At 40.7% G+C, this 19,759-nt stretch overlaps 1 protein-coding gene across 19 annotated transcripts in view; it reads left to right on the top strand.

Moving 5' to 3' along the window:
* The window catches only part of ptprk (protein tyrosine phosphatase receptor type K), a 169,177-nt gene that overhangs the window by 97,799 nt on the left and 51,619 nt on the right, over positions 1-19,759 (top strand). For all 19 annotated transcript variants that reach the window (XM_057822731.1, XM_057822733.1, XM_057822732.1 and 16 more), the window contains 7 exons: positions 2,923-3,035; positions 3,162-3,342; positions 15,926-16,108; positions 17,092-17,211; positions 17,754-17,863; positions 17,954-18,155; positions 18,262-18,367. In XM_057822731.1, coding sequence (XP_057678714.1) covers positions 2,923-3,035; positions 3,162-3,342; positions 15,926-16,108; positions 17,092-17,211; positions 17,754-17,863; positions 17,954-18,155; positions 18,262-18,367 — 1,015 coding nt within the window. The remainder of the gene's footprint in view (positions 1-2,922; positions 3,036-3,161; positions 3,343-15,925; positions 16,109-17,091; positions 17,212-17,753; positions 17,864-17,953; positions 18,156-18,261; positions 18,368-19,759) is intronic.

Raw genomic sequence — 19,759 nt, 5'->3', positions numbered from 1 at the left:
CCCACAGTAAATATGAAAAATGATACTATTCCCTGATTAATTATATTACGTGTGTTAGAGTAAAGCAAACAGTTAGACGGTGCCTACGAGAAACGGTACCATTTTTCCATTTCCCCCTCATTTGCCCTGATAAGGTGATTCACTTTACTGTGTCCATGGGCATGGAGTGAAGTCTGCCTAAGATATAGTTGGATGAATGTGTTAGACTAATGCAAACAATTATATGGCGTGTGCGAGAACGGTACCTAGTCCCTTCATTCGAGAGTCAGAGAAGTTGTATACAAATGGAGAGAGTTTGGCACTGTTGCTTCTCTCCCAAGGAGTGGCCGTCCACCAAAGGAGTTCAGCGCAGAATACTCAGCGAGGCAAAAAACATCCCTAGAGTGTCTGCTGAAGACTTACAGAAATCACTGGCGCAGCCCAATATCTCCGTGCACACATCAACTGTATGTAAATCTATGGCCAAGAACGGTGTTCATGGGAGGAAGCCACGGAGGAAGCCACTGCTGTCTAAAAAAAAAAAAAAAAAAAAACATTGTTACTCGTTTAATGTTCGCAAAAAGGCACTCGGACACTCCACAGAAGTTTTGGCAAAATGTTTTGTGCACTGCTGAAACCAAAGTTAAATTGTTTGGGAGTAACACCCAACGTCATGTGTGGAGGAAAAATGGAACAGCTCACCAACATCAACACCTCATCCCCACCGTGAAGCATGGTGGAGGGAGCATCATGATTTGGGGCAGTTTTGCTATCTCAGGGCCTCGATAACTTGCAATCAGTAACGGAAGAATGAACTCAAAAGTTTATCAGGATGTTTTGCAGAAAAACCTTAATCCGTCTGTCAGACAGTTGAAGCTAAAAATAGAATGGATGCTTTAAATCAACAATGATTCAAAACAAAGAAGTAAATCAACTTCAGAATAGTTTCAGAAGAACAAAATACACGTTCTGGAGTGGCGAAGTCAAAGTCTAGACTTAAACCCCATTGAGATGCGGTGGCATGACCTGAAGACAGCGATTCATGCCAGACATCCCAGGAATCTGACTGAACTACAGCAGTTTTGTAGAGAAGAATGGGCCAAGATTAGTCCTGATCGATGTGCCAGACTGATCTGCAGCCACAGGAAGTGTCTGGTTGAAGTTATTGCTGCCAAGGAGAGGCATAAAATATTAAATGTGATGGTTCACTTACTTATTTTTCCCCTTCTGTCATTATTTGCATATTATCCTCATTAAAATATGAAATACTATCAATATTTGGGTGGTTTTAGTTAATGCAGACACTGTTTTTTTCATCTGTGTGATTTCGACAAAGATCAGATCACATTTGATAGTGATTTTATGCAGAAATGTGAGAAATTTCAAAATGTTCAGATACTTTTTCCTTCCACTGTACAGTAAAATCCATAATTTCAGGGTACAAAAAATACTTTGTTTTTCATCTTGTATGTGAATTTAATATGTATATTTAATGCAGCCACAAAAATAAGAATCATAACTAAGACAATTTGACATATTTCAAACCTTGCCAGTTGAAAACCGAGCATTATTACATTTCTAAAGGCACATTACATTAGATGATGCTTTTTTTTTACTTTAGTTTTATTACCATTTAAAACAAGTTGAATGAATCTTTTTTTTTTCATCATGTTTCTAGCCGCTACTGTTGTTCAAAGCAGTCCCAACGTCTTCTACTGAAGGTAGACTGTCTTTTGATGAGCTGCATCTTCAAAAAGTTATGCTTGCTTTAATATTATGATCATTATAATTCAATGCAGCGATACACCACGCTAAGCAAACCGAACCGATGCATAAAACATCACATCTACAAGCTGCCGTTTGAAAGTAAAGCTGAATTATGTTAGGTGATGCGATACAGAGCTTTATAAATACAATGTAGCATGATATTACTATTATTAGGAGAGAAGGAATTGGTGTATAGGCCTGAAATTAATCTCTAAAAACCATGGAGATAGATGTTCAGGTCTCACAACACTTCAGGCCATCTAATGTCCATTTTAATGTGTACCATTATATCACCCATGGTTGAGTCTCTCTTGATTTTCATACTTTATTTCACCTTTGATTTATTTTAATGAATGGAAGGCATTGTTCCAATGGTTTGGCAGGACTCAGGGTTTGAAAATGTTCATGGCCTAAAGCCTATAGGTTTGAATCAGAACTGTCCGAGGAATTGTTGGACAAGGCACTGAACTGACACTTTTAACATAAGAGCTGTAACCTTTCCTTCCAGGGCAACCTCGACACAATAATCATGCGCCACTGTGTGATTAAGGTGTTCTTTAAAGGTCGAGATGCTGAAATAACTGACAAATTTAACGTGGTACATTAAATATGCTGACGAAATTAGATCGATCACGAGCAACCGTGTCATATTTATTCGAACATATTGATATGCAGACGAAAAGTTTGGCATTTTTTGAACAATCCTCTAAAATAGTCCAATGTTGGCGGTGCCCAGTAGCTCAGTGCTAATGTACAATGGTAGACTCAGTTGTATGAAACTAGCAGAAAAAGCAAGTTAAAAAAGATTAATAAATAAAAATGTGGGGGAAAAAATTGAGGAGAAAAAAATTTTGTGATGGTTTTGTGGGCTGTATCGCCCAGCACTAATGCTGACACATATCACTGTTGAATCTAATCTGATCAAACACTTAGTAAGGTCAGTGTAAGCTCTTAACAACTAAAAGTACATCACCCTGGTGAAGATGTGTGGTTTCTCGAGGTGCTCTTGTTTGAATTACGCTTCACTTTTCCTACAACTTTTTATCCCTGCGACTACAGTATATCCCTAGACTCTGCTGTTCCTTTTGTTGCCTTGTTTTAGTGTGTTCTGTCATCCCCATGTGAGTCTCTGAAGGTTTCTTTATGTTGATCCTATTCATTGTTTTCTCTCCCCAGAGCCTCCACACCCCATAGCCCCACCCCAGCTGCTCGGCGTTGGGCCTACCTACCTGCTGATTCAGCTCAATGCCAACTCCATATTTGGAGACGGTCCCATTATACTCAAAGAGGTGCGTAGTGGCTGTCGTTATTCTGTATTTTATTGTTAAATTCATGCACAGGATATGTATGAACAAGCTGTTGTGTTGGAATCCTTTTATGATGATGTTTGATTGCTGAACATAATTTTTTTTAAGGTGGAGTACCGCATGACGTCAGGCAGTTGGATTGAGACTCACGCTGTCAACTCCCCCAACTATAAATTATGGCATCTTGACCCAGACACCGAGTACGAGATCAGAGTCTTACTCACCCGACCAGGAGAGGGCGGGACAGGCAAAGCTGGACCGCCTCTCATTACAAGGACCAAATGTGCAGGTAGGAAACAATGAAAGATGTGTTCGTACTTTTAAACTGTTTATTTTTCTTTTTATATTATATTGCATAACTTTTCATTCCAGTTAGCATAACAATTTGCCATTGAAAGTGCCCATATCATCATTTTTAAAGTCTATTTTTAGTCGGTCTCAATTCTCTATATGGGGAGTTGACTGAATCCATTTTGAATAATCAATATTTAAATTTCAACTCTTTGATATGATTAGCCGTCAATGGAGTGGGTAGAGTCACAAATTATTAACTCAGTTGACCCTCCAGCTTCAGCGGGGTTTTGTGCGTATGCGGAGAGAGTCGTACAGTAATCCCTTGCTACTTTTCGCTTCAAACTTTGCGCCTTCAGTCCATCGCAGATTTTTTGTTTTAATTTAAAAAATAATCATAAATACAGATCCCTCCTGCTGCTCTTTGTTGGTCAGACAGTGCACTGGAGTTGCTTACTAAAGTTAATGATGATTGACATACTTTTAATGTTTGATTTTGGATGCTTGGAAGCCGAAGATTCAAAGCGCTGCATGCGTCAATCATTGTTTAACTTGTCAAACAGTTGCTGTGGCAACTCATTGTGTGTAAGTGAGCAGTTTGAGAGGACTCACTCAATGAAGCATTTGATAAAGACAAGCATTTTTCTACTTTATTCTTTTTTTTTTTTTTTTTTAATAATTCGATGGGACAGCAACATGTTTATAACTAAAATTACATTTTAAGTGCTGAAGAAAACATTTATATACTTATATATATATATATATACACAAATAAAGGTTTTTTTTTTTTAATTATACTTTGGTATAAAAAAAAAAAAAAAAAAGGGGGAAAACGTCTTATACGTATCTCTTTCCAATGCTAAATCCGAATAAATACATTGAACATAGAAAAATGGGGGGGGGGGATTTCGCAGTGTTTCACTTATCGCGGCGGTTTCTGTTCCCATAAACCGCAAGAAACGAGGCATCACTGTATATAAGTCAGTAAGTAAGTTTCAAAATGCTTAGAAATTCCTTATTTCCACTTATGTAAAACATTCATTTACTTACTTGACCTAACACACTCATGTGTGTAACTCACGATTTCTCATGGCTGGGAGTCATTGTCGTGGAGCAGTCACCTAGAGCAGTGGTTCCCAAACTTTTTTGCACCATGGACGGTGTGATGTGGGCCTTTTTTTCACAGACCGGTAATGTGTAGCTGAAAATAACAGTAAGTATAAAGTAACACGACGGGGCTAAAAACGAACATTAAGTGCAGGGAAAACTCACCATACACTGAATCAACCTTTTTTAACTGTGGCCTCTCCTAAAACCTGATGGAAAAATATCCTTGATCGCAGGCATAAGGATTTCTTCTCTGATCCTGAATGGTCTCTTGGCTTTAGCAATAAGGTTCGCCACGAGGTATGATGCTCTCAGTGCATTCGCTTTTAGCCACATATTATGCAGAATGGACTTGGTTGTAGGCTCCTCTTCTGGCTCAGCAGGTTCCCTTTTCTCTGTAACAAAGCAATCCAAAAATGTCTATATTTCAGTCATCTTCGCTAACATGTGGGTTTATTATTTCTGAGAACAAATCTGAAATAAATAATTTAAATAAATAAATAACATCTGAATAAAAAGTAGATGCTATCTCCACGCTCCAGGTCGGGGGTGAGTTCCTGCCCCAGGTGGAGGAGTTTAAGTATCTCGGGATCTTATTCACGAGTGAGGGTAGGTCGGAACGTGAGATTGACAGGCGAATTGGGGCAGCGTCAGCAGTGTTGCGGGCGCTTAACCAGTCTGTCGTGGTGAAGAGGGAGCTGAGCCGGAGGGCGAAGCTCTTGATATACCGGTCAATCTACGTTCCTACCCTCACCTATGGCCATGAACTTGGGGTAATGACCGAAACAACAAGATCGCGGTTACAAGCGGCTGAAATGAGTTTCCTTCGGAGAGTGGCCGGGCTCAGCCTTCGAGATAGGGTGAGGAGCTCGGTCATCCGGGAGGGACTCTGAGTAGAGCCGCTGCTCCTTCATGTCGAGAGGAGCCAGTTGAGGTGGTTTGGACATCTGGTTAGGATGCCCCCTGGACGCCTCCCTCGGGAGGTGTTTCAGGCATGTCCAACTGGGAGGAGACCCCGGGGCCGACCCAGGACACGCTGGAGGGATTATATCTCTCGGCAAGCCTGGGAACGCCTTGGGATTCTCCCAGATGAGCTGGTGGAAGTGGCTGGGGAGAGGGCTGTCTGGGCCTCTTTGCTGAGGCTGCTGCTCCCGCGACCCGGATTCGGATAAGCGGGAGACGACGACGATGCTAGCTCCAATGATTTCAATGACAACTTCCTATAATTAAGTGGACCAAACGACCTGAAGAGCCCCTGAGGTGTGCCGCCCGCAGCACACAGCCAACAGCAGCTAATGTTACTGTTTACATTTATGCTGGGGTGCTATAGGTATGCAAACACCCCAGTAATGGTGTCCAACTACTAGAGGGTGATGTACACAAATCTCTACTCGGATTAGTCATATGTCAAGAGGCACAGGCCAGATTGCGGTCGTCAACAATTTATTTATTATTTCTCTGCGGCCCGGTAGCAAATGCGCCACGGACAGGTCCCCGGCCTGATGGTTGGGGTTCCCTGATCTATAGGCAACGTACATAAAAAAATACATCCAGGAGTTCGGTTCCTAATAGCATTTTTTCCTTTGTTAGTAATTGTTGTCTGAAGAAAAATACTGCAATAAAATAGAATTCAGTAGACTCATCACAATTCACAATTTGAGTAATAGTCAAGAAGTTAAGACAACTTTTAAATAAATTAAACCATACTAGTTCTAAATTACATGGATTATATGGCCCTCTCTAATCCAAAAATGGAAACATCACAAATATTTTTTTCATTTTTTGTTACGCTTTCTATCGAGCATCATAACTCGGTGAACCTTCATAGTGTCAATCCTAAACTTGCTCCAGCTTTGTTGTTCACGTCGTCACTCTCTTCTCTTTCTTCATTTCATATTATTCTCTCGGTGGATCAATAGACAGAGGGCAGAAACTCTGTCTGACATTTGTAGAAATAAACGTGTGAAATAAAAACACAGCTGGCCTGGGGGAGAGGGACAGAGCGAAGGAGACTTAGAAGAAAAGCAATGAGAAACAGAATGAGGCGGCAATGATGGGAGATGATGAAAATACACAGGAGTGAAGGCGCGCACGCGCCGAGAGGGATGGGAGAGTGATGAAACTTGTGAAGGAAAATGAAAAAGAGATGAAAATTCATAACTGCAGGGCTTGACTGATGTCCGCCACCGATGCTTGCGTGTGCGTGCGTGTGCCTCCATGCGGGTGTGCACCGCATGCGAGTGCGTGTGTGTTATTGCTTATGTTTTGTGAGAGTGAGGGGACTTCTTCCGTGCGACTCGTGTATTGAACAGTTTTTCTTTGCAACGGCGTGAAAATTAATCATCTTCTTGTCACTCAGGTTTGCATGAACGATGGCAACTCATTGTAATCGACTCAGTGTGTGGATATCATTCCATCAGCACACAACAGAGTAATAGGTTCACTTGAAATGAACCCCTTTGTCCATTAAGTGGAAGACATTTGTGGAGGTTGTGGTAAGAATTATAGCTGAGAGGTGCAGTATTTAACTGCATGAAGGGGTCCTCAGTTCAAATATGGGTTCCTACTTGCATAGATCTGAAAGTTTTTTCCCTCCCAGTTACATTTTTTAATCATAGCCCATTCCTTGATCATCTGCAGGTGACTAATAAAGTGAAATAGGGCTCTCAAAAGCAAATATATTATTTTCTTGTAATTGTTAAAAACATATTTCCTAGCATAGACTTCATTATCAGTTGTCCGTAGGGGGGCTATTTTCAAAAACTTTAAATTCAAATATTTTCAAAACCAAAGCCGCTAGCAACCTAAAACCACAACAGACACCTCCCTTAGGCATATAAGAGTCTCCATGAGTCGTTCGCTAATAAAATCCCGATTATTTTTTTAATACAAATATAACCAAACTTAAAATTGCTTTAAAATTCTCAAATTTTAGATGCACAAAAATCACCAAATGCAGAGATAATCACCTATATTTTCAGGATCAATAGCAATATTGTACATATGATATAAGTATTTGGCCCAAAAAAAAAGCACCTTTTTTTTTTTTTTTTTTTTAAATTTAGTGCAAGGTTTCAACAGCTAATAAATCACTCAATTTTCACATCAGAAACGTCATACTTGAGGAAAGCATGCAGAATCATCTTAATTTTACTCAACAAAAGCAAAATGTACATTTTTCTATATACGATGACAACTTATTTAGGTTGAATTCCGCTATTGTGTCGAGATACAAAATCCAAAATGGCGGCCGTCACGAAACAAAGAGCTTTTTAAGTTGAAAATTCTTGAAAATAAGTGCTTAAATTGTGGAATTTCTGTAGATATGTACGTAAAACAGTCTAGATTCTTGGTTAAAAGCAAAAAATGGGAAGTTATTATTTATTTTACGTGAATATTTCAAGCCAACGTTACGGTATTCTTTAATCCAACATGGCGGCCGACACTAAACCAAAAGCTTTTTAAGTTGAAAATTCTTGCAAATAAGTGCTTAAATCGTGGAATTTCTGTAGAAATGAACATAAAACAGTCTAGACTCTTGGTTAAGAGCAAAAAAAAAAAAACAGGCAGTTATCATCAGTTTTATGTAAATATTTCAAGCTAAAGTTAGGCTAATTTTTTCCGTTAATTTCATTGTATTCACGCTTCAAAGTGCATGCATGGTGCGAAAAATATAATAATTACCTTAAATCCTCAACCAAATCACTCATGAGACACTCCTGCCTGCTTGGATGCAGTAAAACCTTTGTCCTATTTCCACCTAAATTCGGCGTCAGAACGCAGTGTGTGTTGAGTTTTCACAGTGACTAGTGAAATCCAATCCTCAATGCTCTATGGGTCAGCCCCCTACGGAAAGGCGTGGCGCAAAGTCTGTGGGAGTCGTTTTGTCAACTGATGGTAGAGTCTATCTACCTAAAATGAGTGGCGGATGCTGGTCTTTTAATAAGGGTAAGCTCAAAATTTGTCCGCCTGTGAGTGCTTTGTAACTGTGGAGGGGCTTAGCGGTTTGGTAGGGAAAGAAACTAGAGTGTCAGAAGTCAAGTGTACTAACACAAGTAGATTTAAGAGAAAAAAAACGCCAAAAATAGAAGCTCGCTAGTCGTTTTAAACAAAGCAAGTATTGCTCAAATGATTATGAAAGTCCGGTTCAACTTATAACAACAGAATGAAAATTGGAAAAATGCCCCCCGCGGATATTAATACAAGATCACTAACATGCTCATTTCGCTGTCAATCAAAAAGGGATTCAGCCTCGAGCTGATCATCCAATCATGCAGAGAAGTAGAGTGTACGGCCAGCCGAGCCTCGCCCATTGCCCATAGATCCCCATAGACGCACAGCGTCCGATGGACGGGATAAACCCAGCCTTTAGCCAATAACTCGTCTCGTTTCACTGTAGTGGAACAATGCACTCTCAACTTTGGCGACGCACAGCATCCACACTGTTTAAAGGACTGTGAAACTGTGTGAATGATTGAAAAGCAAACCGCATTGTAACGAGTCAAAGAAGCTAATTCTGAACAAAAGTTGAGCACGTTGTTGCGCATATTTAGTCAGTGACATGTAAACACAACAGTATATATTTGGTCGCTTATTTTTTGGCATTTTTAGGGAAGCTCAGCATCCCTTGCAGTCTTAGAGCAATCGTCTTTGCTGACAATTCATGTTTTAAACAAATAGTTATAAACTCACATTGTGTTTGAGACGGTTAGTAACAAACTATAGTGCGTTAAAATTTAACAATATTTTGAAGTTCCACTACATGTGGTTCAATCCTCAACAAGGAATAACGTGAATGAGTTGATGATTAGTTGAAGTTGACTGTATAAATATTTCCAAATCCACATAACCATTCCTGACCTACAATAGTCATCACATGATACGGAACATCTTGAAAGCCAACATGAAACAAAGTAGCATGTTCCAAATGCTAAACAGCATGCTTTCTGAATTACGGTATACTGTAAGATTTTTTTTTTGTGCACATAAATGCACACACTTGATGTAGAACTGTGCATATGCCTCCCGATCCACGCAGCGCGCTAGAAATGTTATTTAAATGGTAATGATGCCTTCGCCTTCTCTGTTTGGTTAAGTTTGTCTGATCCCACCACCTGTAGTTTACTGAATATTTAACACAAGTCCTGAAAAGAAAATGTGTGTAAAATACACACAGATCAAATACTATGCTATATAAAAAGCTGAATCCAATACCAATTATGTTAATAACGTACAGTCATCACAGATGTTGAGATGACAGCAATTATTGTATCTTCTCTCCACCTTTCCTTCATTTTCTATCTTCGCCCCTTTTTTTGCACTCTCCCTCGTCTGCCACTTTTCTCGATTTTCCCTCTGTGGTGATTTATTGCTCTTGTCTGAAGAGTGAAAAATAATAGAGTCGGAGTGAAGAGTTTGTGGCTGATGAAGTAGCTTTTAATCCAAAAGCCTGAACCTCCAAAATTGGTCTGTACACTTTTTTTTTTTCCAAACACACACATACGCACGAACACATACTCATGTTAGGATGTATTGACGCACACACACACGGACACATAGAGAAAAATTGCAGGGAGTCACAGTATTTCTGCTATTGATGCACAAGCTCAGCATCACGTGGATTAATGGAAAAACGGAAGTGCAAAAGTCTCATATCTCTTCACACCAACACATATACAGACCACACAAAGGGGTTCTTTGAATGTAAGGCGCTTGAAAAAGTATGAGTAAGATTTTCACTACACCCACTGAATACGCTCGTACATTCAAGCCATTTTCTGCCAGCAGAATTAAAACTGAACTGAAACTGCTAGTGCTCCATCTGGGGACTCTCTCGTTCTGCTGTGGGACTTCAATGTTCACGTGGGCAATGACTGTGAGACCTGGAGGGGTGTGATTGGGAAGAACTGCCCCCCCCCCAATCTGAACCCGAGCGGTGTTCAATTGTTGGACTTCTGCACCTGTCGCGGATTGTCAATAATGAAGACCATGTTCAAGTATAAGGGTGTCTGTCCATTGTGCACTTGGCACCAGGACACACTAAGCCGCAGTTCGATGATTGACCTTGTAGTCGTGTCATCGGACTTGCGGTCACATGTCTTGGACACTCTGGTGAAGAGAGGTGAGCTGTCAACCGATCACCACCTAGTGGTGAGTTGGCTCCAATGGCGGGGGAAGATGCCGGTCCTGCTCGGCAGACCCAAACGTTTAGATACGGTTTGCTGGGAACGCCTGGCAGAGTCCCCTGTCCAGAGGAGTTTCAACTCCCACTGATTGGGGGGGACATTGAGTTCAAATGGACTATGTTTCACACCTCTATTGCTGAGGTGGCCGACCAGAGCTCCGGACGCAAGGTGGTCGGTGCCGGTCGTGGCGGCAATCCTAGAACCTGCTGGTAGACACCAGTGTTGAGGGATGTCATCAAGCTGAAGGAGACCTTTTGCGCCTTTTAGGCCTGAGGGACTCCAGAGTCAGCTGGTGGGTAGCAGGTGATCAGCATCTCTAAATCTGAGACCATGGTCCTCACTCAGGAAAGGGTGGAGTACCCTCTCCGGGTCAGAGATGAGGTCCTTCCCCAAGTGCAGGAGTATCTCGGGGTCTTGTCCACGAGTGACTGAAAAAGGGAGTGGGAGATTGACAGGTGGATCAGCGCTGCATCTGCAATGATGCAGACTATGCATTGGTATCTTCGTGGTGAAAATGGAGCTGAGCCGAAAGGCAAAGCTCTCTCTTTACTGGTCGATGTATGTTCCTACACTCACCTATGCTCGCAAGTTGTGGTTCATGAATGAAAGAACAAGATCCCCGATACAAGCAGCTGAAATGAGTTTCCTCCATAGGGTGTCCGGGCTCTGCCTTAGAGATAAGGTGAGAAGCTCCATCATCCGGGGGGGGCTCCTCCCTGGTGAGGTGCTCCAGGCACGTCACACTGGGAGGAGGCCACGGGGCCGACCCAGGACACACAGGAGAGACTATGTGCACCGCCTGGTGGGAACGCCTTGGGATCCCCCAAAAAGAGCTGGATGATGTGGCTGGGGAGAGGGAAGTCTCGGCTTCCCTGAAGCTGCTGACCCCGCGACCCGACCGGATAAGCGTGAGAAAACTGGTGGATTGGTGGAGAATTAAAACTGTCCTGATCCGTGACATTGTGCTGTTTTATCAGAAAACAAGATCAACTAAGTGGTTTCTAATTGATGAAAGAGCATTTTATTTTTACTTACTTGCGTTTTGATTTCAGATGAGTCATTCCACTATGTGTTGAACTCCTGAAGAATGTCCTAATTACGGAAAATATAATTAACCTGTGCCGAGGCAGATGTAGAGGGAAGCTTGTGAGTGCAAATCAGCATCTTTAAGGCCCACTGAAACTGAAATGTTTCGGCGAGAGGACCTAAAACGAAATGAATAACTTTTGTTTCTTCCTCGTGACAGTGGAAGGATTACCAAGAACTAATTGGACAGATTAACTTGGATTTGGCTGCATCTTAAGTCAACCTTCCGTACTCCCTCCCACTCTTATCCTCGCTCCCGTTTTTCTTCAAAAGCATTTTTATTCAATGGGCCTCTGGCTACATGCATCCTTTCTCCCTGTGGTTTCTGTTGAGATTTTTTTTTTCTACCCTTAGTGTACTTCCATTTCATTTAGTTTCATTCCACCGGCTTTGTTTTGGGTTGTTTAATACCAACCTCTGGGTTTGGCTGATATGACGCCCGCCATCCTTAGTGTTAATTGTTGGGTGTTTATTGGTATTGTTGTTGTTTTTCAAAGCTCCCAACTGTGGAGAACAAAGCCTTTTAGTTCCAACATGAATCCAACCGTTTGTCTGTTTACCGGAGGAGGGGAAAGGGACAAGGCAGCCTCTGTGGTTTACCATTGGACCAGGTCCCGTATGACTTTGGCCCCGTTCCAGATGAGTTATCGTCTCTCCGCGTTCCTCCTCCTGTTGTCTTACTTTCCTCTTCCCCCCCCTTTCCCGTTCCGATGATCCCTTTATCTTTCCTTTGCTCCCTCTTGCCTCGGTTTAATTTTCTCTCTTAAATGACTTGGTTCTTTTCTTCCTTTGAGTAAATATTCATGGATGAGCTTCATTATGCCATAGAAAATAAGCAGCAATTCAGTTAGAAAGAACCCAAGTTTGACACTCCGATCTAAACTGTTGGTGCGTCCCAAACAAACCAAACAACACCATTTTGGAAAGGGGTTCAAATCAACTTTTGGATACACATCAGCTCAAGTGTGAACCCAACATGAACCAAGTACTGCACAAACCAGTGGTAAAATGACAGCAAAAACATCATATATCTGAAACTGCTGTGCTTCTCTCTGTGTGTGGGTGTGCAATTTGTAAAAGACATTTTATTTTAGAAGCCTTTCATGGCATCTCAGCCGTTAAAACTCACAAAATACTAGATAATGAATGTATCACATAAAACGGGCAGTATTTTCGTTTGGCAACTTTGACCTTCAATACATCACAAACAGTCCAATCAGGCCCGAATGTGCTATGTTTTATTTTTACTTTTAACTGTACTAAACTATAAACGTGGCACACGCATTTATTTGGGATGCCAGTGGACTGTAAATGGTTTGAGGCAACATAAAGGAAAAGTGAAATAAACATACACGACAAACGGCAACCATTAACATCTACTGGGACATTGTTAGGGAACCCAAGGAAAAACAAGAAGAACAAAAGAAAGAGCAATCAAGAAAAAGTTTGAATCTCTAAAAAAAAATAATAAGCACGAGTGAATGCTGCATTATTTGTTTTTTATCGATTTGGACAAAGGAAGCCAAGAAATGGAGGAAGAGTGACGGACAGGCACGGTACAAAGGAGAGTCAACTATTTAAATGTCATCTATCCATAAACAGCTTTTCACATGCACCGGCAATGATGTTTCCACAGTCTAAAATTACCTGCTGAGATGTCTTCTTTCCTTCATGTCCATCTTTTTTATTACCTTTTTGTTTTCTATCACGTCTTTATGTGTTTCTATTAGCGAGTCATTTAAATCTAAATGTCAAACCATAGTTGCTGTGTCTGTCTACACGAGAGAAAGGGAGTCTTGCCCTTGACAATGCATTCTTATCAGCGTCGCGACGGGTTTGTATGTAATACGCACAATTCAGAAGAGATTACATTGATTTACAATAATGTCACGGAGACCATTCCAATACAAAGCCATAAACAATAGGACCCTAATCTTAGGTCAACCTAAGATCGCCCCAAACCTGTGGGACACACTTTGAGCAAGATTAACCAGAGTTATGGCTCCAGGCGCGATGAGACACACATCCAAGCACATATTTATGGGAAATAACAGCATGTCAACGATGCATCTTGTTTGTCTGGTGAGCGACAGACAGATAATGGCTTGTCAACGAAAACGACAAGTTTTTGTCCTTGTGCTGTCTCCTCTAAGAACGGACGACATGAATTGAAGGGATGGAGAAAACTTATTTCTCCATTTAACAGGAGGTTTGTTTTTTTAAACCTTTTAACAGATAGGGATGCACATTGGTTACGATCTGACAACAAGGAAAAAAAACAAATGACATGTTATGATTTTCGTCAATTACAATGCACAGAGCAATACTCTCGAAAAACACAAATGTTTTCCAGAATCTGTTTTCACCAGTGTAATTTAATTAATGTCAGGAACTGCCAGTCCGCACAGCTATAAATCGTGTTTTAACCCTTGCTGAAAAGGATAACTGCTGAGTGAGTAGTAGCTGTGCCTCTTAAATAAAGAGGAGGTCTGATGCGCTTGTAACAGGACGGCAGGTCCTTAGAGGTTGATTGATAAGTATTGCAGCTAGGCACTTAATAGGGAAACACATGTTAGTTTACTGTAAGAATACTAGGATTGGGTACCTCACGATACGATTTGCGAAACAAAGCTCACGATAACGACGTTACGATATGGCGATACAGCGATTACCGATACATTGGTCAGGAAATCATTCTAGGATATTGTACAAAACAACTAATAAATAAACAGAAAAACAATTTAGAATGAGTTTATCACTAGTAGACGTCCGATCTGTTTGAAGTGGGAGGGATGGCAGCGAATGAACTGGATTGGACGTCTATGGCAGTCAATGGCAATGAATGAGTTTCATTTGGGGGCATTTCAGGTCATTTGCTGTTAATTTTAAATTACAGAACAAGAAATGACCCGGGAATCTTCCCAAATGATTAAGTAGTGACACAAACTCCACAGAAAATGATTATGGCTAGGTTCATACCGCCGTTCTTAATGCACAAATCCGAATTTTTCGTGTTTTTCCGACTCAAGTCAGGCATTAACTTGACAGTCTGAATGGGACAGGTCACATAAAAGTGGACCATTTCAAATCCGATCTAGGCCACATTTTTACAGAATGTGGCTGTGGTCTGAACTGTAGAGTCCCCCAAATCAGCAAAGAGCCAGAGAGACTGGGCGCACGCTAGCGATGGAGCTGTGCATTAGCATTAGCGCCTAGCTTGAATGTGGCATTTAGGGAAGAGGTGAGCTTGACGATTCATAAAAAAATAAAATGGGGGAAGGCCTTAAAATGCTCGGCCTTTACATTTCTCGGTTCTCTTTCAGTGCTTCAAATGAGCAGTATTTCAAGATTACTTACACGGCAAACTGTCCATATACAGTATGTGTGCGTCTTGCACGCACAGTGCGTGCATGCTATGAATCCATATAAACTTTGAATATAGGACTAAACGGGAATTATTTATGTCTGTTATTTGTGTCCTCTTTTTGGAAATCAAAATATGATCTCCCTAGAAATTAGAATGATGTTGAGCCAGCATTTGTGTTGATGCTCCTGCGCATGCAGGTCAGTTTGCATAGCACATCTCGGACTGTGAATTAGTGCGCATGCGTGATACTTGAATGGGCTCAATGGAAGAAGGCAGTTTGAACGGGCACGCCAAAAAAAAAAAAAAAAAAAAAAAAAAAAAAAAAAACGTGACAAAAAAGCGGAATGTTGCATTAAGACCTGCGGTATGAACCTAGTCTATTTAAATGCCTTAAAATGAACAGAAAGTGACCTTTAAACGCCCCAAAAATTGGAAAAACTGGCTGCAAATGCTCTGGTTTCAAATGAACGGACGTTCATTCACCCCTCCCAGTGTAAATGGATTGGGTGTCTCGTGCTGTCAATGGCAGCTATAGAGTTAAGAGACACTATTATGGTTGAAGATTTTCGTAACAACTAGTTCCTTATTTATTTATTTATTTATTTTTAAACATTGACACCCTTTTAAAACGATATATCAGTTCTTGGCAGGAGCATATCGATAACCTTTTGGGATACAAAGTATCATTATATATCACCATTTCGATATTTTGTCACACCCCTAATACATACTGTGTTCGCCTCAGTTGTAACAGCTGAAGTTTAATAATCCAATAATATAAAGTAAAAAGCAGAAAATATCTTTTTTTCTTACTTGATGAACATTTCTCTCAACAGAGCCAATGCGCACTCCTAAGAGACTGAAGATTGCCGAGACCAGGTCCCGACTGATAGCGGTGGACTGGGAATCATTGGGTTACAACATTACCCGCTGTCATACCTTCAACGTTACCATCTGCTACTACTATATGACTGCTAACAATCACAGCAAGGCTGACTGTCTGGACATGGACCCGAAAGGTACATACACAAAGTGACATTAATATCTCTTAACTAGGCATGTGCTGGTAAAAGATTCTGACGGTATGAGAACCTTAAGCCAAAATGTCACGGTATTGCAATTAATCTAAGACTCATATCATGTTTACATTATACACACTCTCTTTCTCAACGCAAACAGTTGCCAGAGAGAACAAAAACACCACGTTTTCCCACTGCTAGACACACTAAACACACTGGAGTTAACTCTCTTAGCTGGTGGGAAACGTTCATGACAGTGTTTACTAACCTTTAATTTTGTATGAACGGGAAATCATATTGGAGGTATTGCCTCCTCGGTAGCCACCCTCCTTCTGTAACTTTTCTGTAGCCGAAGTATTGCCATACCAGCGATTTCGTTTTTTTCGAAGGGGGCGGGGTGTTCAGGAGTTTCACCTCCTCCAGCCATCGTGTAGCACAGCTGACTCACTCACATTAAGCAACAACTGGTGGGGGAGGGTTGAGCCTTGCAGCTGCAAGCGAAGGATTTCTCCCTGCATTTTTTGGGACATAAAAAATAGCTAATAGCGTAGGGACTGAAAATGACGGAAAATTTTTGCGGTTTTGAAACCTTGACTTTTTCATACAAAGGTATACCTTGAAACCGGTATTTGGCACATGTCTACTCTCAGCATTATCCCTAACACCTCAAGCTTTCCAATTTTTAAGATGATGTATTATTGTTCAATAGGAATCCAAGTCATGTTCAGCATTGGAAAAAGTTCTTATTTCTTTCGCTATTGTTCAATTACCTGGAGATCACAGGCATATCTCAGCTGATTGGGTGAAGGGCGGACGAAAGTTTAGCCAGCTTGTCGCAGGCTACATGTAGAGACAGTGGAATTGGAATTGGAAGTTAGGCGAATTTTACGACACTACAAGTGACTTTAAAATCTGTACATGAACTACATTGATAGACCAACACCAGCATGCTCTCACAAAGTTTTTTTTTTCCTTTTTTGCAGCACCTCGCCATATTGTAGGAAATCTGCCACCTTACACTAACGTCAGTCTGAAGATGATTTTGACCAATCCAGAGGGACGTAAAGAGAGTGATGAAACAATCATCCAAACTGATGAAGACGGTGAGATGCTTTTTGGTTGATTGACATATTTGTCTCATGAAATGTCTGTAAATTAGTAATGATACTATGAAGTTTTATTCGGTGGTACACTTACTTACTTAAGAAGCACAGGCTGAAGGCTATGACCAAAAGAGTGCAAATTCCCTCTTCTGGTTAGCTCCTAAGCTAAAGGCAACAATAAGTCCACAATTATTTTATTAGTCCTTATACTAAAAATAGGGGTTCAATGCGTATAAATCTTTAGACCTACTAAATTCAATTGAATAACCATGAATAACAAAAGTATAGATAAAAATTATTATGTGCACACCACCACATTTTACCTTTAGGAACAGTATAAAGTGAACATTTTGGTCCTTGAAAGAGTAAGCACAATTATGTAGAAATCTGATCATATACACGCTGTATATTAAGTGAATTTTACTTTGAAGGACAGATATTGGCTAAACCAAATACTGCATACAATTCTTGAAAGTCATTTTCGATATGATATCTATTTAGTAAGCACAATTTGAACATTTTTTTTGTCTTTGCCTTCACAGTTCCAGGTCCAGTACCCACTCAGTCTGTGAGAGCCACACCATTTGAAGATAGAATTCTTCTTTATTGGAAGGAACCATCTGAACCAAATGGAATAATCATACAATATGAGGTAGCTATCAGCAAAAAATAACTATTTATTAAAAAGATGTATTTCTGCAGCTTAATGGGATTGCGTGTTGCTCTCTCTTACCCGCCTCAGATCAGCTACAGTGGTCTGCGTTCTTTCGATCCATCGGTGCCCCTGCAGCGGCCTGGACTCATGGTGTCTCTACCCTCCAACGCCACCCATCACCTCTTCTCACAGCTGCACCCTGGAGTCACTTACCAGCTCTCCATCCGAGCATCCACCTCCAAGGGATTTGGCCCTGCAACCACTCTGAATGTGACTACTAATATATCTGGTACGTATTACATTTATTGATCCATTTATAATCTCGGTATCAGTATCATAAAACAGAAAGTACTAGTTTTATATCACTGTTATGTAAATGTGCCATCTGTCTTTAGCCCCAACTATAGAAGAGTATGATGGATCAGAGGCTTTTCTGAATGAAACTGCAACAACCATTACTGTTCTGCTGAAACCTGCCCAGGCTAAGGGAGCACCTATAAGGTAATAAATCCATATCACAAAATATAAACATATGTGATCCAACAAACATACAAATTTAGATTTCGAGGGTAACAACAAAGGTTTTTCTCTGTCATTAATGTCAATTGAAAAAATGTAAGAAAGCTTACATTGGTATGAAAAAGTATCTGAACCTTTTGGAATTTCTCACATTTCTGCATAAAATCACCATCAAACATGATCTGATCTTTGTCAAAATTACACAGATGAAAAAACAGTGTCTGCTTTAACTAAAACCACCCCAAACATTTATAAGTTTTCATATTTTAATGTTTGATAGCATGCAAACAATAACAGAAGGGGGAAAATAAGTAAGTGAACCCTCTGCCTAAGGAGACTTAAAGAGTAATTGAAACCAATTTTTACCAAACAATTTAAATCAGGTGTGTGCCCAATCACTGATGAGTGGTTTAAAGCTGTCCTGCCCACTATAAAACACACACCTGGTAATAATTGTCTTGATGAGAAACATTGTCTGATGTGCATCACGGCTCGGTCAAAAGAGCTGTCTGAAGACCTTCGATCATGGATTGTTGATTTGTATAAAGCTGGGAAATGATACAAAACCATCTCTAAAAGGCTGGATGTCCATCAATCGACAGTCAGAGAAGTTGTCTACAAATGGAGTGAGTTTGGCACTGTTGCTTCTCTCCCAAGGAGTGGCTGTCCACCAAAGATGACGCCAAGTGTTGAGCGCAGAAAACTCAGAGAGGTAAAAAAAGAACTCTAGAGTGTCTGCTAAAGACTTACAGAAATCACTGGCACAGTCCAATATCTCTGTGCACACATCAACTATACAGTGCCAATGGGAAAACCCATTGGCAGTGTATCAAATACTTGTTCTCCCCACTGTATGTAAAACTATGGCCAAGAATGGTGTTCATAGGAGGACTCCACGAAGGAAGCCACAGCTGTCTAAAAAAAAAAAAACATTGTTGCTAGTTTAATATTTGCAAAAAGGCAATTGGACACTCCACAGATGTTTTGGCAAAATGTTTTGTGGACTGATGAAACCAAAATTGAATTGTTTGGGAGTAGCACACAACATCATGTGTGGAGAAAAAAATGGAACAGCTCACCAACATTAACACCTCATCCCCACCGTGAAGCATGGTGGAGGGAGCGTCATGATTTTGGGCTGTTATGCTACCTCAGGGCCTGGACAACTTGCAATCATTAATGGAAGAATGAATTCAAAGTTTATCCGGATGTTTAACGTGAGGCCGTCTGTCAGACAGTTGAAGCTAAAAAAAAAAAAAAAAAAAAAAAAAAGAGGATGGATGCTGCAACAAGACAATGATCAAAGTCAAGACTTGAACCCCATTGAGATGCTGTGGCATGACCTAAAGACAACGATTCATGCCAGACATCCCA

The sequence above is a fragment of the Corythoichthys intestinalis genome, chromosome 19 (genome assembly GCF_030265065.1).
Source record: "Corythoichthys intestinalis isolate RoL2023-P3 chromosome 19, ASM3026506v1, whole genome shotgun sequence".
NCBI lineage: Eukaryota > Metazoa > Chordata > Actinopteri > Syngnathiformes > Syngnathidae > Corythoichthys > Corythoichthys intestinalis.
The sequence above is the reverse complement of the archived record's forward strand: the minus strand, read 5'-3'. Positions and strand labels throughout refer to the sequence as shown.